Source organism: Leuresthes tenuis, unplaced genomic scaffold (assembly GCF_036924035.1).
Source record: "Leuresthes tenuis unplaced genomic scaffold, fLeuTen1.0.hap1 SCAF_21, whole genome shotgun sequence".
Taxonomy (NCBI): domain Eukaryota; kingdom Metazoa; phylum Chordata; class Actinopteri; order Atheriniformes; family Atherinopsidae; genus Leuresthes; species Leuresthes tenuis.
Window position 1 is genome coordinate 29,244,990 of NW_027325375.1, and position 24,888 is coordinate 29,269,877.

At 42.0% G+C, this 24,888-nt stretch overlaps 1 protein-coding gene across 1 annotated transcript in view; it reads right to left on the reverse strand.

Moving 5' to 3' along the window:
• Positions 1–24,494, reverse strand: part of ephb4a (eph receptor B4a) — a 34,277-nt gene extending 9,783 nt beyond the window's left edge. The window contains exons 1-4 of the mRNA XM_072375776.1: positions 23,616–24,494; positions 5,729–5,799; positions 3,594–3,875; positions 2,011–2,401 (exon numbers count right to left, since the gene is read on the reverse strand). Of these exons, the coding sequence (XP_072231877.1) occupies positions 2,011–2,401; positions 3,594–3,875; positions 5,729–5,799; positions 23,616–23,694 (823 nt within the window). The 5' untranslated portion in view covers positions 23,695–24,494. The remainder of the gene's footprint in view (positions 1–2,010; positions 2,402–3,593; positions 3,876–5,728; positions 5,800–23,615) is intronic.
• Positions 24,495–24,888: the final 394 nt, after the last annotated feature.

A 24,888-nucleotide genomic window follows, 5' to 3' on the forward strand; every position in this document is an offset into this window, starting at 1 on the left:
TTTTTTAATTAGGCAGCAGATGGTTGCAGATTGACTGACAGAATCATGTAATGAGAGCTAGAGACAATCACAGTAATGAGGCTGATACTAATAGTCAATTATAGTCAGCTGCCTATCACTGGATTAACCTGGACCATATCTGAATAATGAGACCAGACATGTGGGAGTTCTTGTGAAAGCCTGCTTTGTTTATTGATTCATATACTGTTCTGCGTCTCTTTAGTGAAGCCGAAAGCACCACTGTGACAGCCAATAAGGCTAAAGTGCGTCTGAAGTGATGTGAAAAGGATTGGCTCACGAATCAATTAGCTGACTGACAGAGAAGGAGTTGGCTACCCTGTGATGAGATGCTGTTTTTCTGTTTTAAATGTATCAATAGGTAATCATCATGTCTGAACCCACGCCGCCCCCACAGCTTCCCACTCAAAAAGCCAACACTTGTCCTTCACCAGAAGGTGCAGAAAGCTGTTGCTGGGACGCCACATACAGTCAGAGTTTACGTTCTGTGCTCAGTGTTGCAGATGAAGCGCCGCTGCCGAGACAGAGGATTAAAAACAATAAACCTTCACACCAATTGTCACATTGTTATAGTGAGAACTGACACGTTTCACAGGGTCAACACTCCACTGACTGACATTTTGCCGCAGGAATTTTTCCACATGTGAGAACGATTATTGAAGTGAGCAAGTGCGGCAGCGAAATCCAGCTGCTCAGAAATGGAGTTTTCAGTTGGAACAACTGGAACGAGACCGAGAAGCTAACCTGAGTGCTTCTGAGATCTTACTTCAGAACTTAGGAAACACTTTGTGGCTAACAGCTGCAGTCACTATCAATCACAGGAGCTCAGCTCAAAGACTCTTTGGTAAGCGAAAAGAACTTTTCAACTGGCAGCTGTACATTTCTGATCAAATTGTTTGAAAACCTTTTTCATTGTGATAAAGCTGCACCAGCCCATAGGGACGTTTACCCTCCAACAGCCTGCTAGCAGCTCACTTCTAAAAGACGTGGTCTGCATATTCTAATCAAGCTCATTTGCAACAGTAAATCATCTTGACAACTTTCATAAGTTTTACATCACACGAGTGCATCGGAGTCTGGAAATATCGTATTGTTTCTAGGAGATAATGGTATAACAGCAAAATGAATTTAGTCCTAAACCTTGATATCAATTTCATTTTGTGAAATGACCAGCGTGTTAAGCAAATTAACTGTCCAATCTCTCCATGAAGGCAATTTCCCTTTATGGCCCAGCGAGTGTTTTTCCTCGCAGCTCTCCTCGGTGACAGAATGCTGGAAAATGGCACTTCACCAGAAGCATAATGTTAGAAATGATTCTTTTTTTTGTCAATGAAATCATTATACCTCCCATGGAGATCAAACTGAATCATGCCTTCAAACGCAGACAGACGAGACAACTTTTTTCTGGAGAAAACGCGGCATTCCTTCTTGTGTTTCCTTGTTTATGGTGCTGAACATTTATCTGGGCTGCTGTGTTGCTTTAAGTGTGTGTGCACGTGGGGAGTGAACGTGCACGAGGCATGTTAATTGGACTCATTAGACAGAGCTGCTGCACAGTTCCTGGGAGAATCATCCTGCTTTTTTCCTTCGTTTCTTGTGTGCCTTGCTTTGATGTTCTCATGCTGATAGTATCTTTACCCAGGGCACCACCTCCCTGTGTCGCTCCCTTCACCTCTCCAGTCCTCTTGTGCTCCTTCTATCTCAGCTGAACCATGAGCTGTCGCAGTGGTAAACCTTTGACCCTGCTCTTCCTCTCAGAGATAAGTGCTGCTCCAACTGACCTCTCCCTCTGTCCCCACTGTGTCACAGCCGTTTCCCTGCCTCATTAACTTCCTAAGTCTTTCATTTCCTCTGAAATGCTTCAACCCTCAGTGAACCCCCACCCTCATCTTACCATTGTTTTCTTGTTTAGTCTGCCTGCTCTACTGCCTTTGTGGGTGTAGTCCATCTACATACATCTGTTTATGTGGTCTAAAGTTGCTCCCCTCTTACCTGTGCAGCGCGTCTGCCCCTCAGCTGGTTCAAATCCAGGCAGGCAGGCACAGGAGGTTGTTGGCTGTCCCACCCACTGGCCATCTTCACCACAGAAAAGCTTCGGCGGTCGAGACCTGGGCCCCTGCTGAGCGGCATGCTCCACGCATGAACCCTGTGCTTCTTGCACGAGGTAACGGGGAACAGTCTCAGGGAAGGAGGACAGAGCACTAACCAGTGGCGGACACTTTTTGAAAAACACTCTGACAGATAGCAGGGCCATGCAGGCCCCCTGAGCATGAAAAGCCAAGTAGAAGCCCCTCTTGGCCAGAGGGCCGAGCCTTAGGGTTTTCACATTAAATTTCCGCTCTCCACCCTTCCTCAGTAGAAAATCTGCAGCCACTGTGTCCACCTAGGACAGGAAGAAAAGAGAAAGGGCATTATGTAATGACCAGAGGCTTGAAAATGACCGGCGTGGTAGTTTTGCATGTGTCAGCCTTTATAGGCACTTAACTAGACATTTAGACATGCTTTACATTATTGAACAGTTTCCAAAGCACACCACTGAGACTTAAGATTGATTCCCTACCTTCCGGCACGGTGTGTCCCACATGTTATAATAAACTTTGAACCTCAACCTGCAGACTTGAAGCTTGCTGGGTAGAACAGCAATTACATCTTACCAGCTCCAGTTTTTAATTGTGTTAATGTAGGTGAGGAGCAGGACTTATTCTGGCTTATGTTGTGTTTGAAGACATAACAACATCAGAGGTTTGTGTAGCCAAAGAGCAGCACATTCATACACTATTTAAAGCCCAGCAGATTCACATTTAATCAACATTCAGGTTGTGAAATAGAGTCAATGTGCAGACGAGGAGTTTTAAAACCGTCCTTGTTCCCATGAGTGTGCAGCCTAGACTTCGGATACAAGGGACCAAATGTCAAATGTCATAAATTATACAACTAAAGCAAATTTTAAGTGTCAGCACACTGATTTTCACCCTGTAAAATAAATAAAAGTAAGCCAACTGGATACTGACGCGGGAGAAATCCGGAGTAAAACGCACATAGATCACTCAGTAGATTACAGGCTGTAGATTACAGCCTGTAATCAGAAGGTTTGTAAATTATATGTGAACATCTAAACTTGAGGGCTCTCTTGCTTTGAAAAGGTTTACAAATATCTATTTTTTTTTACAGTGAAAGAAAACAGCTTTATCTGAAAATATTTCGGATGATTTGTGAATCCTTTGCTGCTTTTCTTCCCATTTGTGGGACTAAAATAACTCTAATTTTACTTGTCGTCTCTCAGTCCAAAGTTAGGGAGGAGAGCCCCGTAATGGAACTGGATATCTGGTTTCTTTTTGGCCCTCACAGCTTGCCACGGTGGCTTTGTCCTGTAATTTCCACGTTCAATCGTCAGTGGGACAGAAAAACGATTTTGATTGATTAGTTCATCATTGCAGCCTCTCAAGCATAAATACCTTCTTATTTGTCTTTGTCGTATTTTATGTCAAACTGAAAATCTTTAGGTGCTTGATCATTGTTTGGTGACTCTGGTGTTTAAATATATGGTGATAAAAGCAGAGGCTGAGGGGGGATACCTTGGTGTAAGGGTTCTCCATCCACGGTGGGTGGGTTTCCGTGGCCTCGTTGGAATCTGCCTGGTAATAGTAGAGGTTGAACGTCTCCTTACAGCTGCGGTGGTGTGTGCTCGTGGAGGAACACTCCATCATGGTGAAACGCAGCTCCACGTAAACCTGAGACGCCGCTCGTCTCGGGATGAAGCCGCTGCGCAGCCAGTGGCTGGATGAACTGTCAGTCTGGCAGATCTGATAGGTCCTCACGCTGTTGTTCTCCTCATCTAAACCACTTACTTCCTCCCACTGAGAGTAAAGAGAACAAAGGGTTGTCAGACTGCACGTTAAAGATATCTGACCCAGAAAAATCGAGAAAAGTGAGCACAGAGTAGCTTTAATTCACCTGTAACGACTGCCACAGGAGCTTTTATAGAACTGGACATATTAAAAGTCCTATTAACCATAATAATGATGCAATTCTTTGTTAGCTCTCTTGTGCTACACCTGTGAGAGACCCAAGGGACAAATCTGTGCTGCTGTGGATTTTGATCCTGCCTAAATCTAAAACTGGGTTGTTAAGTCATTCCTCCCACTGAGCTGCAGCACAGCCAGTGGGAATCCATGTCTCACTTGTCAAACAAGGAACATCACTGCACACAGCATCCGAGACAGACACAGCTTTCCCCCCTCAAACACAAATATATGTACGAAGGTAAAAACTCTCCGCAGAAATCTACATTTGCTCAGGAGCCAAAAACAACAGAAAATCGACAGCAAACGTGTTCACCGTCACCGTTCTCCCATGAGCAGGAAACCAACAAGAATTTATCATACTGGGGGCAAAATTCTGCAGAGTTACTGAACTCGGGGCTCAGAAATTCAGTTATGTAAATATGTAAATCTTTAAAAACCCATTTGCACATGATGTGTGGAGTTAGGAAGAATAGTGGTCTGAATGAATTACAGGGCAGCAAAGCCCTCAGAAACAGGTCTGAATCACTGGAAGGGAGAATTTCCCTCCTAATCTTTAAGAAATAAACACTGAGGCAGAGGATATGTCATGAACTAAATGTTTTCTGTGATGAAGATGCACAAGTTTGCCAGAAGTCTTCGAAGATGAAGATGAAGCAGATATTAAACTGCACAGATTTATCATTTTTAACAGACTTAGATAAGGTCATTTCTGCCTGTGCCATCACTGTCAGATGTGTTTGTTTAGCATTAATGCAAGGCAGCTTGCATTCTAAGAGGCTATAATATCAATCTCAACGCCTAAAGTGACACAAAGCATGAGGGTGAATTACATTACTTACACCACAAAGAGCTGTGTTTGATGCATGAATATCATATTCATTTGCTGTGAATTATTAATGAAACTAAAACTCTACAAAGATATTTAAGTAGTTTTGACCCAGAGTGAACAGAAAATCCTATTTGTGTTGGAAGGTGCCATAAATATCTGCTACAAGGGGTGTCGTTATCCTTTAAAACTAAAAATAAAGAACCCCAACTCTTTTATGTCCGCAGTTTTGATGCAGACAGCTCGTGGCATCTCTTTACTGCCGTCTGTCGCCAACTGAATCACTTTTTTGTGCCCTTTTGTGTCGAGTTAACGTTAAAAAACACAACGAGACACGTTTCTGACAACATGGAGCTTTGATAAGATGCTTCAAATGATAATGGCTTTGAAAGACGTATCCGTAGGATGACAGCCTGTCTCGGTTTGTGTCGTAATTAAAAGCACAGGCACGTTTTTGTCCAACCCCAGAAATCTCCCTGCCAACATCACTGTTTTCTGTCTGAGATATCAGCAAGTTGAGCAGTTCTGGTCATCGACTCTGCTGGCAAAAATTCCCCAGCAACCGCTCTTCGGCTGATCAAATTACAAATATGTCTTTTTCTGGCGGCAGGATCCAAAATTGTGGGCAGCCAGTCTCTTCGACTCCAAGGTTGATGGGATATATCAAAGCATCTGCTTTCAATATACTTTAACTGGCAGATTCAGTCTGGTGTTTTCTTTATTCTGTCAGTTGCTTACCATAAAAGGAATTTGTTTATGACCAAAGGAACAGAGAAACAGCTGGAAGCCCAAAACCCACAGTAACCACTTGGTTTGTGTTAGAAATACAGATAACACAGTTTATGCTGGGGCTGCATACCTCTGGTTTGTCCGGTGAGAAGATGGTCCATTTGAGATCAGACGTCTCCGTCTTAGTGTTCATGAGAACCTCTGTGAAAAAGATGAAAATAGAGTATTATTTGCAGCAGGAAAGGTAAAAAAAAAATGACACGAATAAAACTAATTTCCATTCATCGAAACATTTAAATGAATTCAACGACAGAACGAACATATTTCAAGTCCAAGGCTCTCTGCCAAGTATGAGCTTTGGCTTATACTGGGATTAGGGTGGAAGATGGAGTTTCACCAGTCAATTACATCTATATGGACCATTCCCACTGCCTGAAAATTGTCTTCCTCTAATGTTTGTTTTTATTCCCCCATGACCCCCTCTGTTCCCAGTAACAGGCCATGCCTGTGGTCACACACGACCTGCTGTAGGAACCGGGAACGAGCACAGCAGCAGAATCGACCACTCTCCCATAGATACAAACACACGTTTCAAGATTTAAGCCCTTCCGGTTACAGTCTGTGATTACAATAGAATTGATTTTTTTGTAATCTTTTGAGAGCCGGACTGCCCCATCACAAACAATTGCTGCAATTCTGCAATGATTCAGCATTGCAATAAACCTGAACCACATATGAGGCACATTTTGGTTTGAGTGAACAGGCCTTTTTTTCGTCTTTTACCCCCCTTGCTGTCTTGGAACACTGCGACTTATATTTATACTGATGGGGCAAGGTTTCTGTCAGACTGGCTTTTACAAACCTACCTGTTCTATGAAGAAATCCATTTCAAGGGTCGGGCAGTTTGCTTTTACCAATAAACAAGATTTAATGTGGCCGCGATCAAGGAGAGCACCTCCATGAAAATGGATTCCAGGACAGCTGGGGGTTTCAGTGCAGGTTTATCACAGAGGTTATTAAGGTGCTATGTTGAATTAAGCAACATATATAAGGTTAAACAGTTAAGTTAGCATCATAACCCCACAATATGTTCTATCCACACACATATGTTCACAAATCTGCCATCGTATTGGGAAAAATTAAAGAAAAATCCCAGGTTCTTTGATTTATCATCATCCAGTTTGGGTTTCTACTGGCTTATTAAAGCAACCATTTTTTCTATTAACATGATGGATTTTAACAATACTTCACATAAAGATTAAGTGTTGCCTTAAACTCATACTAAAAAAACACACAGAAGTGTTGCTTTTCTTAACAGTTTCAGATGTGTCGTTTCCACCTCTTAAATCAAGCAGAAATGACAAACACTCTGCTTTCAGCTTCTCAAATATCCTCATTTACTCAACTATGTGAGGACATATCTTTGGGCTCAGGGTTACAGTCACGAGGATGTTTTATAGAGGTGATAAATTAATCAATAATCAGTCAAAGCCTACAGTTTAAGAATGTTTTAAAACAACATAGTCATCTAATTTAGACGCCACATCCCATGGCTTCATGGCTCCCACTGTCAGACTGATAAATGGTGCTTTTGTGCTGACCGTGGAATCCTATCATTTACCAAAATGCTGCATTTTTTTCTTAATAATTCAAATCCTAGTGACTGTGTTGACTTGGGGATTTGAGGGTTTTTGGGAGGAACTTTAACACGGGCTCAGACAAAGACATGAAAGTTGTCAGTGACTCCACACCAGCACTCGGGATTTTACAAACATAACTGCAGCGCCTACACTTTAGTGATCTCTGTCACGCTGTGGGAGCTGAGAGGAAATCACATTCAGCTCCAACCAAACGACATCCCAAGAAATACACATGAAGGCATAAAAAAAGAAATAAAAATAATAACTTAAGATAAAGAAGAAACTAAATTGTGCTTCCTGTGGAGATTAATTTTGCAGGTGAAAACGGTAGCGCACTGCAGATATTCAACATGTGTAGCGTTTTTAATCATTTTAATTATTTTCTTTCTTTCTTTTTATATTCTTTTATGTATTTTTAATGCTTCTTCCACTCCCCGCTGCACTGCTTTTATTTTATGTAAAGCACTTTGAATTGTTTTGTGCTATACAAATAAATTTACTTACTGTTAAAAAAAACTGAATCAATCCGACGAAAACCAGACTTTTAAAATGCATAAATATGCTAGTTTGTATACAAAATCAAAGCCATTTGTAAGGATGTGAATCACAGGTATGTGCTCAACTAAACTCAAATGGGCCGGGGCATTATATATGAAACATGCTGCAAGAAGTAAAGCATTTGTGTCTATGAATACAGCTGAATTCTCAATAAAGCTGCACTCGTTCACGTATTTTTCTGTTTCTTTTGTCAGACGCTAAACGCGGCAGAAAATGACTTTAAAAATATCCCATTCAGAAAATTTGGTAAAAGATTTAGCATAAATCTCCTGAACAGAGCTGAACGTTTTGAGACCAAAATTGGTGAAAGTATGCAAAAGTAGTTAAACTTCCAAAAATTTACGGAGAACTAAGACATTGGAATAATAAAAAGAAACAGGAAAACAATAGTGAGAATGTTTAATCAGCATTCTCACAACTAGAAAAAGCTGTTCCAGCGAAACAGCCGTGAGAATGCTGACGAGCTGAATGGGGTTAGCTTACCATGCTAAAAAAAAGCTGAAAACTGTGAAATTTAGCAGAAATTTATTTGCTGAAGTTTCTAAAGGCCTGAAAGGTATTTTTGAAAGGACCTGGAGCTAGATGAAGGCAGAAAACTACAGAAAAGAGAAGAAAATGCTAAACAAAAAGTGAAAAAATTCAGACGGATGAGAAACAATGCAGATAAATTTGATATAAGTTGTGCTTCGTGTGAAGATTCATTTTGCAGGTAAAAACGTTAGCTCACTGGAGATATTCAACATGTGTACTGTTAAAAAAAAGTGAATCAATCCAACGAAAACCAGACTTTTAAAATGCATAAATATGCTAGTTTGTATACAAAATCAAAGACATTTGTTGGGATGTGAATCACAGGTATGCGCTCAACTAATGGGCCGAGACGTTATATGAAACATGCTGCAAGAAGTAAAGCATTTGTGTCTATGAATACAGCTGAATTCTCAGGAAAGCTGCACTCGTTCACGTATTTTTCTGTTGCTTTTGTCAGACGCTAAAGAAACTGACTTTAAAAATATCCCATTCAGACTCTGTGTCAACTTGCAGTCACTTAAAGCCTTTCCAGACTCTCACTCTGCTCTATTAAAATGCTAATTTTATAACCGCAGCATCATTTGACAAAATCATCATTCACGTAACTTAAAGCCAACACATATGCGGCGTATTTAGCTACACTTGGACGTAGAATGACCTCTAGCAGAGAAAGTTAGAAGCAGCATGAACATTTTTCCCCACAGTCCACAGCGAGCAATAACTCAGTTTCCCCTTCAATTTATATATACTGTGACAGGGACAGCGATCCAATTAAATGACCAGGTCGAGTCTGCAGCTTCACTCATCTGTGCACGAGTTGTACCGACTGCTGGATAATATTACAATGTAAAAACATGAATTAATCTAACTAAAGATACAGATCTGGCACAGATGCTTTTCCTTTCCTTTACTGTTTTAATGAATTAAGTTCCCTCCTGTATTCAAGTAAATATTTTGCTCAGATAAACGAACAGCCTCAGTGTCGGTGAACGCACGTCGACATACTTGAACTGCTCATTTCCTGATGTGCCACAGATAACTCTGACTCCACAATATTTTCATGAAAACTAATTAACAGAAAAGAGCAAGTGTTTAAAGCAGACACCAAGTAGTGCCATCCATAATTATTCGTCTCAGTATCTGTGTTTTTCTCACATCCTCTTCAACGATCACTCAACAAACACTGCTGCTCACATTTTTTGCTTGAGCTAATTTCATACATTTTCGCCACAAGCGAGACAAAAACAGAATTAATCCCCTTCTCCATTCCTTTGTCGCTCCCACACAGCCAAATTACGTAAATCTTCCTGGATTCGGGGTCTGGGTGAGCTTTCTCTTGCACTCCGCACATGAAGGCAATGACAAGGGGTCACTTATCATCAGGGCTGCATATGCGGCAGGTCTGTCACTGCATTACATCGAGTGGTAAAACGTGCATGTCTAATCACTGACTTATCCATCTGCAACACCCGCTTCTCTCGTTTCACCCTCTCTGTGGGTTTCTTTTAAAGAAACACCAACATTCATACCTCAAAGCCATTTCCACTTCAAAACCACAGAAGCCCACCGGCTTTACAGCAAGACGAAGAAAGGAGAGTCTGTGTGAGAGGAGAGAGGTGGGCGAGGAGGCTAAATGGGTGACGGAGTTCAGTCCGGTGCTTTCCCCGCATTTAGTCTACCTTTAACATAATCTAAAAACACCTATTTCTCACATAGGGTTTCAGACGATCACCTGCCTCCGCGTTCATGGGCTGATTAAGGTGTGCAAGAGAAACACCCCACCCCCCAGGTACAGTAATCACTGTTTATCACTGCTCTATCATTAAGCTTTATGAGGCAGGATGCGTGAGCGGGACTGTTTCTATGAGATGGCTGCGCCTCTATTATATGCTTGCACAGCCTTGCCTTTCACTGAAGCAGAAAGAGTCTTAAGTCCTGTTAGAGGAAGCCGGCTTTTCCCCTACATTCTTTCAGCAGTGGCGGCCACCCACCGCCGGAAAACTGCCCCGAGCCCCAGAAAATGTTGAACAATGAGAAGTCGTCATCTGGCTGTATTTAACACCCAAAACAAACGATTGTACAGTAATTACAGGACAACTGTCAACATTAGTAGACACTCGAGAAGTCTAAACTGATACCGGGGGCTGGCAGGGCGATTACGTCTGGGCCGTGGAATTACAGCTATGAAAAACTACTACAGATGGGCACAGGCCAATTTTCTGAAGCAGGGAAAGTTAGACGCTGTGAAGTTAGCAGGGTTATACTTTGTGTTTCAATCATCAAACCATGACGGCAGAAACACCGGAAAAAGGTATGAAATTTCCTTAAAGAAAAGGAAGACAACAATGGAGGGTGTTCGTTAGAAATGTTCTGAGAAGCACTGCAGGTATTTTAACCACTGACCTCATATTCGAGAGCCGGATCCATTTGATGTTGATGCCGTCTTTTAATAACATTCACTATTCTTGACTTGTATGTTAATTTCTTCCTGACATGCCCTCTGCCTCCTCACTTTCCACTTTCTCTGTGGCTCTGGAGTGTGATAGGGAAATTATAGGCCTATGAACATTTGGCTTGCTTCGGCTACAATTAGACCTCATTTTAATTAAAGAAACAGAGTGCCAATTACCCTCAAACACCTAGAGAAAATGGAAACAGAGGGGAAGAACGGGATAATGACAAAGAGAAATGCTAAATTGAAAGAGATGTCAGAGGATTTGGGAATGAACAGATCACAAATACAGAAAAAGCAATATTACAGCTGCACTCGCAGGGTTGCTTGCTCTCGCCTGGTCAGCTGACACGAAGTCAGGCTGCATAATACATCTCTGTGCCATTACTGCCATCTGTACACTCTGTACTGTCTATTTGTATCATATTTATCCAATGTGTAACCTAATTATTTCAAGATAAAAAAGACCCCGATCAATACTAAACACAAATGAACTGCCAGGCTGAGCAATCGTGTCTGCTTGGATCATATTTGTTACTTTCTCACTGCTGCTGTCCGTGTCGAACACACATAAGACGGACGAGATCACCAACTCAACAGTATCGATTACTGCCTTTGTCTCGATACCTAAGCTACTTGTATTTGGATGTATTTCCAATACTGTAAAAAAGGAGTAAAAATCTATGTAGAGTGAAGCAGAGAAGAATACAAAACAGGCACCGTTATCAGCATGCAGTCAGCGGGAATCCTCTGGAAAATTACCTGCTGCCGTCATACACAAGCTCACCTGCACTTTGCACTACAAAAGGGGTTTTGGTCTGAATTTCTGAACTGATTCAGACATTTGCAAACCTCGTGAAATTCCCAGGCTGCTGCGTGAGTAAGAACACTGTTTTAAGCTGCTTTCCTCACGCAGGTTTGCTAGCAGCAGCAGCAGCAGCAGTTTCCACAGGAGTCACTTCTCAATAGGAGGGTAACCGTCCTGCAGCTATAACTATGTGATACTGCAGCAGATACAGGTCATTTTGTGATTACCTATACATTTCAAATGGGACAATTTGATACTTTTATGTTACAAAAAAATGGCATCTCAATAATTCAAGAATTGTGGTAAATTGTTTAATGTAGTTCTCAACATCCACGCTAGAAGGTGGAGTACGAAGCCCACCTTCAGAGTGAGAAAGACACTAAAATGCTTCAGATGTTTTCACAAAATCAGCGTCTTAACATACAATGCTTGGCTACTGTCTGTCGCCTTCACTCTGTTGGTAACTTTGGGTGTGAAGAGGGATCGGATAAAGGATCATAGGTTTTAGAAAGTCACAGACAAATATCAGCTCAGACACCCAGGTATAATCACTACTATAAGAGAAGCAGGCTCCTGAAACTATTCCACCATCTGACTGGAGTTCAAACAAAGCAAATCCAGTCGTAGGTAAGAATCGGTGGCTGTAAAGTACGTTAATCTCAGGAGGAGGAAGCGGGGATTGTCCTCTAAACATCTCATGTGACAGTTAGATTCCAGATCCATCTTTAAAAATGCTAGTTTTTTTTAATAACTAGTGTAATTAACCGTATTGCACATTCAAAAAGGGATTTTCCTTGTGTAGTCGGTGTTCATTAGTGTGTCTGCACAGGAAAATGAAGCACTGATTGTGTGCGTGTAAATAGTGTTTGTGTGTGTTTGACAGAGTTGTGTCTGGGGAGATTAGACATCAGCTTCCCGTAGTTCCTGTCCCCTTCCTGTCTCTTGGTCTGGTGGGGGGCCAGCTGCCAACAGACACATCTTTCATATGCGCAGCAGCCAAGCAGGACACAGTTTCCCTCCCCGTCTACTGTATGACAAAAGCCTCCTGTGCATGTGTGGAAGAGCACAGCTACTGTAAGTGTGTGTCTTAGAGAAGTTAGATGAAAGGAATGAGGGTGAGATAGAGAAAGGGTGTTAATGTTTGACACTTTTATCCTTGTTCCCAACAGGGGCGCATATCAAAAAGTGTTGTGGTCGATGTCTTTCCCAGGACAGGATGTGACCTAGTTAGGGAGGAAGCTTCATACTGGACAAAAACCAAAGATGCTACCAGAGAGGATCAGCGGTGCTGTGAATTAAACAGACTCAAAGCGCTGAGGATTAAGACCAGGTTTGCAATATCTGACCTCTTAATGTTAAGCCTTAAAATCACACGGTCATCAGAGATTTGCTAAGCAGAATCATTATGGTAATCATTTCCAGGTGAAGATGTTTTCCCCAGTCAACCACACAGGAGAGTCTGCATAAAAGATCCGATGACGACGTGTTTTAGTGCAAAAATGGTTGGGTTTCCACTCGATTTTCTGCTGAACGTGTCATTTCTTCCAGAGTGTTAAATGCAAGTCACACGAGTTCAAAGGGAAAGTCTGCCTCCATCACAGAGATGCAAAAAGTTTTGACCCTCATAAAAGATGAGAGGTAAAGGTTAAGAGCTGGTGGAACATCAACTTGGTTCCCTGCCGCCCACGAGCGAAGAGCTTTGACCTGCCGAGTCTCACTTTTCCATACAAGACTCTGAACAGCCACTTCGCCTCAGAGAAACAGATCTCACAAAGCCACGATGTGGGTCTACGTCATGGCTAAAATCAATAAGACGGAGATTTAACATTATCCACAGAGAGGTGATATGTCTGACTCTTGTTAGTAGAAAAGAGAAAGAAATATGCAAAGTGTTGAGTTTGTCAATATGAGCAAAGACAAGCGGAAATAAAAAGGTTTGAGATGATTTCTTCACAAGGAGCAAGAAAAAATGCCTTCTTCTTTCTGGATTGATTTATCTGATTATCAATTTGATAAAAACTGAATTAAGTAAAAAGAAAAACGCACAATGCTTTGCCTCCTGACTGGTTAGACAGCCTTGCTTTACAGCGAATTTCAGCTCCTCTGGAATATTGATCTGCAACTGAGAGAATTTACCTCCCGCTACTTCCAATTATGTGCACCACTTTGTTGAGCCTTCTTCAGAAATAACCCAACTCTGAAAAACTGAGAGTCCTCTTGAGAACACCGTTGCAGCACTTGGTGCCGTTAGAGTCACATAAAACACAGAAAGGAAATACAAGGAATGGTAAAAAGATAATAAGAAAAAATGCACTTTAACTGAAGAAAAGACATAATGTCTTCCTCTTAAAACTGCTGCATTGTTCACAAATAAGGAATACTGCACTGTCGGAGCAGGCTTAACTTCAGACACCCACGTTAAATATTAAACAAACCAGTGGTGTGAAATTCATCAGATTGGTATTTTCCACGGTAACCCAGAATCTAATTTCAGATGAAATTCCACAACAAAGAAGTCTGATATTATTTCAATGCAACAGTTACCAGCCAATTATTTTTCCATAATCATTTTGTTTTGCTTTTCTCTTACGTTGGAACTGACTAAATGTGTTGCAGCATATAAATATGAACTTTGTCATATAAAATGACCAACCAGTGAAAGCTGAATAATTGAAATAATGTGCAAAGCAAATGAAATTAGGTTGCGGAGGAATGAGAAGTGTTCGCTGATCTGAGACGCTGGAGGATGGCTGCTGAGAGCTAATCACGGAGCAGCTCAAATCAACTGTAATAAAAGGACAAACGCAGTTAGGAAATAGTGTTTCTTGTTCACGTCTTCTAAATGCAAATGAAAAACAGTAATAAAACCCAGCTATTGTCATGCTGAGTAATGAAGCTGTTGCCAGTCAGACACTTTGCAGACAGACAGCATGTTGGATCAATTTCTGACAGCACTTATCTCTGTTTTCACAATTCCATCAACTTTCCCAAGATCCCCGACGCCGCTGACTGAAATGCAGCCCGAAACCGTGACATCGGCGCATACAGACAACCATTTGAACCCCATAAGACCTGTTGCCACTGATTTTCAGTCCACTTCTTGTGTCATTTGGCATAGCTCAGCCTTTTCTCCCTGTTTCCCTTCCTTAAGAATGGCTTCTTGACAGCCACCCTTCCATGGAGACCATTTCTGATGAGGCTTGGGCCAACAGTAGATGGATCAGCTGAAGGTCCAGATGCATCTCTCAGGTCCTGTCAGGTCACAGCTGGATTTTTTCCTCTTTCTTAAGGACATCACTTTCAGATCCTGTTCATCTGCTGTAGACAGTTTTTACTGTTTCACATTGCACACCATGCAGACATATACCAAGTTTTTGGCTAATGGCTATTGGTGAATCATCTTTTTGGTGTAAAAATACAATTTTATGTCTGTCAAAATGTACTTTTGGTTGCTTTGTGCATGGACACAAGTCTTTGTGACAGGCTACTGATAAGAAAGATACCAAAATGCCATTTAAAATGGACGCTTTGCAAAGTTCTCCGTTATGTGTAGACACAACACTGGTTCATTCCTTCAATTAAGTGACTTTTTTAAGCTTAAAAGATTCATATCTTAGTGTTAAGTGGGTGAACAAACAAAGAATGCATTCCTCTGAAAAAAGGTCGGGTGCTAGGACAGGACTGCAAACAAAAAAAATGTGAATATACCAAGAAAAAAAGTGAAATACCTTCAGAACAACTAGAGAACTATTGCTCAAGATCCCTTTAATAGATTAGAGGAATGTCTGGCTCACTGGAAACAAAACATGGAGAAATGACGGGCGGCTCAAGACTTTTGTACAAAGCTGTTTATTCTAGCTCATATGCTTCCACACAGCTGCTTATGTCCATCCAGCCAAAACCTGCCTCGGTGACTGCTCAATGCAAACAAACTGAAAGCAGAGTACAAACAAAAACCAGGAAGCTAATGTAACAAAAAATCTTGCCTGCAGATTTTGCAGATTTGCATGCAGATGTGTTCATAGAGAAGATTCTTTCCTGTTGGTTTTCTATCATTTCACCTATAAATTTATGGCTGTTATCTCTCCTTCTGAATACCATAACAGTGTTAAGGAAGCTTTTTAGTGTCATGTAACCGTGTTTTTCACGGTTTTCTGGAGTTTTGAATCTGTGTCCCGCACGAGTGCACCACTGCTAATTTAAATTTCCCATCTGTGATGAGAATGATTGCAAACCATATGTTGTTTTCTCCAAATAAATGAAGTGCGTGACATTTCAAATGAACAGATATACAAATAAATCAAAAATGCATCCACATATCTTTAAGATTTTACTCTATTTGCGTACATAGTTGAGTCATCCAATCTGAATCCTACCTGTTGCTGCAGCAACAGGTAGCAGGAGGAATGGACTTTAAGCTCAAGGTTATGTGTCGTTTTGGGGCAGCAAAGCATGTCATTTATCATTCAAATCAACACTGATGTTGCTGGAGCCACAATGACTTCAAGAAACACTCTTTAATTCTAAACGTAATCTTACAGAATAGGCAAAAACATCTCGTTTGGTCACTACTTGCCTGCATCCTGTGACCCACAGGCATGCTTCTGCTTATTGGGATAATATCAGAGGCTACAATCTATAACTACAGAGCTGAAAAGAAACCTCAACATAAAATCAGTAAAAGCAGACTGAATGCTGTGATCAGATCTGGCAAAAGAAAGTGACAAATGTCACATGCTGTATTTTCCACCTGTTATAAAACTCAAAGCATCATTTATCATCTTGGAAGGACATCACTCAAAATATTAAGACTGTAAGGCTGTCGTAACATCTGCCTTTTAGCTTTACCACAGCACCAGAGTCCTCATAAACCAAATTAAGATCATATGAGGACAATTAACTGATCTATTCCTGGGACAATAACAGATCATTAAACTACTCTATAAACCCGAAAGCCTTGAATTAAGTTATTCTCTTTACAGAAGGCTTGAAGGCAGAGAGCTGATGAAAGCAATAAGGGGAAGTGCAGGTTCTGTGCTTGTTTCCAAACACTTTCTCAGTCTTTGAAGGAGGATATTTATCCTCTTGTCTTGTGGTCTGGGTCAGTCGCAGACTGGCACCCCTGCAGGGTGAACAGTTTGGAGTTACGCAGCGCTTAAACTCTGGATGATCATCCGAGCCAGCAGGACACGCTGCCACCCCCGTCCACCTTGGCTGTGTTTTCCGGTAATTGGAGTGGATAGTTGGCCAGTTAGTTAACTATAGATTAATTATCAGTATTTTAATTACAGCTACCAAATAGTGGGATCCATTTTAATTAATGAGATTAAATAATGAGACTCTGCAGAGCTGCATCAGCCAAATAAGTAAACAAGAAGGGCAAGGAAATCAGAACTTTTACAAATTAATATATTCCAGATGGTTGATGGGAAAAAACTTCTGTGATGCATCTATTAAACCCTCCACGAGCCCCATAAATGTCTGCTATTCTGCTTAAAACAGAGTTCTTATCAAAGCCTTTACTAAAGCAGAATCTGCATTTCACTTTGGTGGGGGGGGGGTAGTGAAATGCACACACACACACGGAGCTTCCAGTGACTAATCTGCGGTGGGAGGTGGACAGATTGAAGTCAGCGCAGACTTCAGCTAAATAAACCATCTAAGGATTGACACATCTAAGTAAAGATACAAGTGAACTGACTCTGTGCAAGACTTTTCTCTTTTATTCTGAGACTTCACACTGTTTTGTATTCAACCAACAACAGACACACTCGGAGCTAATTCTCTTCATCAGTCCACGCGTTGCTTCTCCAAGCCTGCAATCGGGTGTCTGTGTGGCGGTGGCCGATATATCTAGAATAAAGATAAACTCACTGTCGGATGTGAGGCCGCCTGCCAGACAACAAAGAGCATAATTTCGCCCCCATATTGTCTTTTCAGGAGGAGGATGGGTTCAGTAGTTTACACTCTGAATGTCTACACCACATGTTGGTCATCATCTTAGAATAAAGAGCAGATTGCTAACAAATCACATGAATACTTCTTCATTGACTGGGCAAGGATGACTTCAGATAGAAAGCATTTGCAATGGTTATGCTAAGATCTATGGGGAGGAAAACCATTTTCTGTGCAGCCCTCAAAAAAACTAAACAAAAAGCGGCCAAAAAAAACACGTCTGATGGTTCTTTAACCGAACTGACCCACTCCATTTTGGAGCCCGACTCCCCCTTAAAGCTCTAAGCTGTGTGAGCTGTAGGAGGGCACAGGCACAGCAATGTCTCTGTCATGCAGTTTATAGCAGAGCCCACTTGGTTCAGAGCTGTATTTAAAGCACATCTTGGCAGGTGTCTGCTCACACGAAGGTACAAGCAAATATGCAAGACTTCTCTGGGTTGATGTGGTACCGAGCAAATTGCATTTTAACTTTAAATGGGCATATCAAACACAAGATGTAGGTCAGCCTATGACGCAGGGAGGAAAATATCCCAGACTCAAATCGAATCAAGTCTAGCAATAGTCCATGCTTCAAGCTAAGAAATGTTTACATCAGTGTTGCTTTTCTTAATCAATGCTTGCACATTCAGACTCAACATCTCCCCCAATTCATAATGCTTCTTCCTCCACAAGATTTTCCTCGATTTTTGTGATGTAGAAACAACAAAAAAAAAGAAAGAAAGAAGATAATCGCGAGGCATAGCACAACAATGGCTCGTAGAAAAGTCTCACAAAGGATCTTCTTCCAACACAATGGTGAGTGTTCCTCAAAAAACAGCCGTGATTAGTGTGCAAGATAAACTGGAAAGATGGACCTGAGATAAATAGCTCCATCTCTGTTGTTGTCGTCTAATTAATGGGATTTTTTAATCCCTTTATTGTAAGCACATATTCAACCCATTGCACAAATCGCGTGTATCTGGCCCCAGGTGTGCATTATTAGGGAATGCAAATAGGAAATGCACACACTTTGCTTATTATGTGCAGTGTGGACGTGCACATACGTGCGATTTTCTCGCACTCTCTCCATACTTGCTCTTTTGGTTCCGTCAACTCCTACCGGTCTCTCCTTGACTCACTTCAAAGAGAGCCCCCATCCTTGTAGAAGTGCCATTCTCCTTGGTGCTTATGGCTGATAGGCTGTGGCCTCATTCCCTCACCGCTGCAGCCTGTCCCCATTGTGTCCCACTCTTAGCGAGAGGCGTGTGGGTGGAGGACAGACTGGCTCTCCAAAGTGAATGCCTGACATGGATGTATGGGCTGGGGGTGTAGCCTCTCACCAAGCTGAACTATCATCCACCTGCAACTCCCAGCTGCCACATACATCCTTCTCTGAGAGGGAGAAACGAAGAAAGAGAGACACGGACTGAGAGTACTTGTGGCACTCAGATGCCTGTTTAACTCTTGAGGAAGCTAATCATCGGATTGAGGTACTGAGGATGATGGGCTACAGGCTTTCAGTGAGGGGGGAGGGTGTTTTAAATGCAAATCCCTTTCTTATAAAAATCGGTTCCATTTAAAAGGATTTCTGGGAAACTATCCACATTTCCATGGCAGGGGAGATGGTTAGCAAGAGAAAACAGCATAGCACCAGTCAAACATCAAGGAGACAGAGGACACGGAAAGAGTAGCAAAAGAAAAGGGTATACATCTGTAAAAAAAAGGCTCAAGTAAGGCCCCCGAGACAAAAGCATCCTTTCTGCGCCGGAGCCACTTAGGGAGGTTTAGTTTAGACTGAGCAACATTGTGCTATGCATCAGGATGGTGTCAGGAGGTGACAGAATGAGTAAGGGACAGATGTCGTGAAAAATGTGCACACACTCTGCCTTTTGAACGGTTTTAAAGAGAAAACCTCATTAAAAGCAGTGATGATAATGTAAACATGTGTCATGAATAGTTTGTGTAAGGTGTCACTGACGGAAGTTTGATCCTGCCGACATGCTCGAAACGCACCAGCTGATGTCTATCAGATATAACTTGTTCACACTAAAGCTTTTGGAACAAATAATAAGCCCTTTAATGGCTCTTTCTCTGGTTATAACCGCACACTTTAGTGACCGCAGTAGAAGACAGAATCATGTAGGAATTCCTCCATCACATGTAGGTTCAATAAGCCCAGAGCTTCACCGTCGGTCCATTCCTGTAAGTTTTGCTTTAACCTTTTACAGCCAACCTTAAGAACTGTTGTCCATACAGGCAACATTTTGCTGATGTTTAGGGGCTTTGTTTTGTACCTACTCCAAGGTAGTAGCTAAAAATTACCCTAAAAACAACGAAACATTCATTAAAGCGCCTTTTAAATGGTCCAGTCGACCGGCCAATTCGATTTATTAGAACAGGTTTGATCAGTTGCCAACATCTCTGTGCCCTAATTGGACGATGACATAACTTCCCTTATGTTATACATCATGTGACTCTCTTTATAATAAGAACTGTGAAATCAGGGGCCCTTTTGCCCCCCACCTTTGAGCTCAATGTTCAGGAAGCACAACAGGAGCCCAACAAAAAGTGTTAATGTCACCTCTTTTGTTAGGGTGGCTGCTATGGCTTGGCAGAGAGCAATATGGAACAAGCCACTACAGCTGTGTAAAGAGTGCAAGGATCATGATGACACTTCACTCCTCTCTCCTTCACTAAAATCTAAAAAGTGCTGTGGATTTTTTTCAGCCCAACAACATGACAGGGCTTAGCTAAACAAATCATACTGGCAGCTGCACGCTCTTGTTGCTCACAAAGCAAAAAGATGACTTGTAGATAGAAAGGCAGAACAGCTGCAGAAACATACCATAATGCAGAGAACACAATACCAAGTGCCAGTGTGAAGAAAGGTGGATTTACAGTGAAACTATAGAAGCCTCAGGAACAAAAATAAACTTTTGTGCCCCTTTAAGCGACCACTGAGTTGAGTAAACTTGAATCTTAATTGCTTATTTTTGGTTTTCGACATGGCATTTTTCTTCTTCTCCCCTGAAAACACAGCACACCACCGACCGGTTCAAGAAAAACATCAAATCAAGTATCTCTGCAGCAGGACTCAACTATTACTGCGTTTTTTCATTATCCAACTTCAAATGAATCATCATCTAATCATAAATATATTGAGTCATGAATCTAAGAGATGGATACCTGAACAAATACCTTTTCTCGTGGATAAATAAAGCATTATGTCCCAGTCATAAGTGGCATTGTTGTTTCTCTACCATTTGCAACTGTAACCATCTTCAAATTCTATTCAAACCGCCCCAAAAAACACAATAATTTCACTGAATTGTTTTAATTTGTTTGCAGATAAAAGAGTTCTTTACAGTTTACTGGCACCACACCAGACTGGCTTTCTATAAACCTGTTACACCTCAAATGAATCCAACGACAATCAGTTTAAACTTGCCCACGAAAAAGCCTTCAGGCAATTCGCATCTGATGGAACAGATCACTTCTGACGCCAGTGCTGACATCGTTAAAGCTGTGGACCTGAACAGGTGGAAAAGACTGCAGTGCTTCTGTCACTGGCTGCATCTTTTGCTATTGGTAAGAGGGAGAAACTGTATGTGCAAGGAATAAGGAGGTGCTGAAGGGAACACAAAATGGGGACTTTACAGGTTGAGTCTGAGTGTGGGAGGATAAGGGATAATTATAGCTTACATTTACGAAGTTAAATGTGCTTTAAAATTGTAGCGGGTCTAAATTAGTGGGAATTATTAATAATGGTTAAGGAGATGGTTACTTTTCAGCTCAGTGTGTTGGTTATACTCTTCTGTGCGTTATACATTTTTCATATTCAAGGCAAGGCAGAGGAATGCTGTTTTCATACGTGTGAGATGATACGAAATGGGCATACATCCCTGTTACAATTTTTCACCCCGAGCGTCTTATTAATTTCCAGCCAAGGTAATTATCTGATCAAGAGGTTTGTGTTTTAATCTTCACAGAGACAGAAGGAAGCGAGATCCATGCACTGAACAAGCAAGTGGTGTGTGTAAGTGAGTCATTTATCCTTTAGTTGGAAAAGGAGGAGAGATTTGGCAGATGAGAGCTTCATCTGCCCTCCCATCAGTTCATTACAGAATTCCCTACAAGGTGGAGAACAAGAGGGAGAATGATCGAGAGTGTGCTGGCAGAGCAGTGGAGTGGGCTGCTACCCAAGACAAGAAAACCAGACATCTTGTTCACACTTGGCAAGACGCAGATGTTCTGGAGTCGGTCGACAAGGCGCCACGACCCCTCAGCCCCCATCTGCATGCCTGTTCTCCACGTCATGTCAGTGCTGCACCTGTTTGGAACCACCATCTTGTAACAGCAAAGGAAGGTGAAACGCTGGAAAGTCGACCGACACTATTCAGGATTCTCTACGGGTTCAGGAACTCTACGTCCACCAGGGACACGACCTCTCACACGCAGACCAGAGAAAAACAAGAAGCCTCAGCTGTGATACCTGCAGCAGCTGGAGAAGAAGCCACAGCTCCTCTAATGGCCCGACTCCCTGCTTCAAGAATATTTAAGGGTCTGGGAAAATCCCAAGCATCTTTCTCCAGCTACAAAGTCAACAAAGTCTTCCCCGCAAGAATTCAGACTCTCAGCAGCTGCGGTTATATAACACGGCTTTTTGATGAGTGTGTTTGCACAAACTGAACATTTTAAAGGCACCCTTAATAAAACCCTTGGTGATGTCACATGTGTGTTTGCACCGTGAACAACAGGAGCTGAAATGTAATTCTCTGCAAGAGGAAAGGTTTGAAGCCTCAAACCAGACGCAGCTGACAGATTTGTGTTCCTGCCACAGAAGATGTGAAGTCATGCGTGTTCACGGTGTTCCTGTTTACAGAAACTTTTCAGTGGAACAACCACACTTTGGGCAAAGTTTCATTGTTGCAGGGGGGCATTGTTTCAATGGGAAATGTATTTTTTTTATTTTTTGGCAACAAAACGCCGTCCTCACGGGGCAGTACACATTGGTAATATTAAATACATTAATTAAAGAGGAATAATGGCACACTGAAAAAGCGTCCGACTGCGCGGCACAGCAGCAACGCCGCTTTAACCAGCTGTGTGCAAAGATTTAACAGCACCAACCAGAAAGAGCACGACGATGAACGGAGTGGACCAGCAAGCAGCTCACACAGTAGTAACTTTTTAAAACCCCTGCAGTTCAACAGCTCCTACGGTTCTTAGTCTTTGATCCTCGGCAAACACATGCCTGTCATTTCCAAAGACCATTTTCTATCAAAGGTTTCTGCCACATAAATGCGTCAGCAGCATTTTGAATCTGTTTTTTTCAGTTCACTCCACAGCACTGACACGTAATGTCACTCTGTTAGAAATAAATAAACACCCCGGCTTGTGGTTTATCAGTGCGGCTCACTGACACCGTTGCATTAAGCAAATCATCCAGACACTGCCCCCGTTGTTGCTGATGATGTTAAGCTGCACCCGCTTGTAAAACCAGACCATTTGAAACCATTATTTTCTTGAACATCATGACGGATCATTTCAGACTGTCTTATTTCCCCCTTCATGGTTCACAGGGCTGATCCAAGGCAATTTTCCTGTTAATGTCAAGGCTGCTTCCAAAATGAATACAAATTATGAACCAGATTATGCATTTGATGCTTTTCTTGAGGGCTTAATGGAAAAGTTAAGATGAAAAGGCCTGTCACAGCTCTCTGCATTAACCCACTAATATCCGACCAGGCCTTTATTAGCCCCTGAATGTTTTAGTATTGATTTTAGGGTAAGGTGGTTTATGGTCCCACAGGAAGCAGCAGCTGAACCTTTCTTTCCTTTCTTTTGCTGGTCTTAAACTGGCCTTGGTGTTGACAAAATATTTCTTCTAAAATGTACAAATTCTTCTTTATGGTTATGGTCAGATCCATAAGATTCTTCCACTAAGATTTACTGTAATTACATTTCTTTCGTGGTGTCTCTGCTGCTTACAATATGTTGAGGTTTCGACGCACTTGGACATTTCGCTCAAACCACAAAATCCAAGTCTAGGCAGCATCTGAGGAGAAAAACGCAAAGGAAAACACAGACTCACCTTCTTCTGTAGCAGCCAGACGACTCCAGTCCAGGAAGATGCACCCCAGCAGGAGAAGGCTTCTGTATATCACCTCCATAATGTTGCTACTATGTGGTCAAAATGGAATAGACTCAGATTAAAAGCCAAGTGGCACCTGCAGCTCGGCTGTGCACTCACTGATCGCAAACCAGTCCGCATTTAAAGAGGACTCCGTTTCAGAAAACCGTCCCAATGTGGTCAAAACACCGTACCAGGAAAAATGCACATCGGCCAAATGAGGCAATCGGAGACGGGCGCTTTTAACCACACACGCGAAAGTTGTCCAACTTTGTGATGAGAAAGTCTTGGCAGAAAACAAGTGAGAAACAGACTCCTCTCCCAGCTCAGTCCTTCTGTCAGCACACTGAATTCATGGTTGAAACTTAAACGCTCAGCTTTAAAAAGCTCTTTGTGCTCCGCGCGACTTCTCCCCAGAAATCTCCCCCTCAGCCCGATGACAGAGCCGGCTGTGCGCGCACACAGGGCACCTCACTGCGCTATCTGTTAGTTGCACAGATCACAATCAGTCACTTCATCCCTCTCGCCGCATCTTCTTGACGTGTTCGCAAAAGGGTCCGATGAAAGTGTGGCTTGCTTGTCCTTTTATATTCTTTCAAACACCTCAGTATTTGGCTGCGGGGGTTCAAAAATAGTCCACCAAAGGTGGTGCAGATAAAGCGCGACAGGTCTAGCCCGGCCTGGTTTAAAATTAGACTGAAAGCGTGGGGAAAAGTCTGGTTTGTTCATAAGATAAATCAACAGACTGAAGATCGAAGAGCGAAAATTAAAAGTTGTGTCTCAGAGCGGCTCTTAGGTCCGACTGTTATAAGCTGGTCACCGAGGGAGTACATCACCGCATCAAACTGGGAGTCGAATAGCAGCTGCTAGCCCCGCCCACTCTGGTTACCATAACAGCAGAGTCAAGGGATGGAGATGCGGGACGCTGCTTCCGGTCAAAGCCTTCAAAACAAAAGCACATTATCGAAGATGCAGAAAGTAACGTAGAGCTGAACTTTGTTCATTTTGACTTGGTTATCTTTTATTGAACATGCACATTCACTCCATGCCTACAGGCCTCATAGGAGGGCCTGTAAGAAAAAAACTGGTTTATAAGGTCTGGGAATTTACTTTAAACACCAAGAAGGAAGAAATGCCAAATAAGTATTAAAATGGAAATTTCAATAAAGGACCACTGTACAGTAAACAGTTTCAGGTGTGAAGGCCACAGCAGCACTTTGAATTCATATTAACA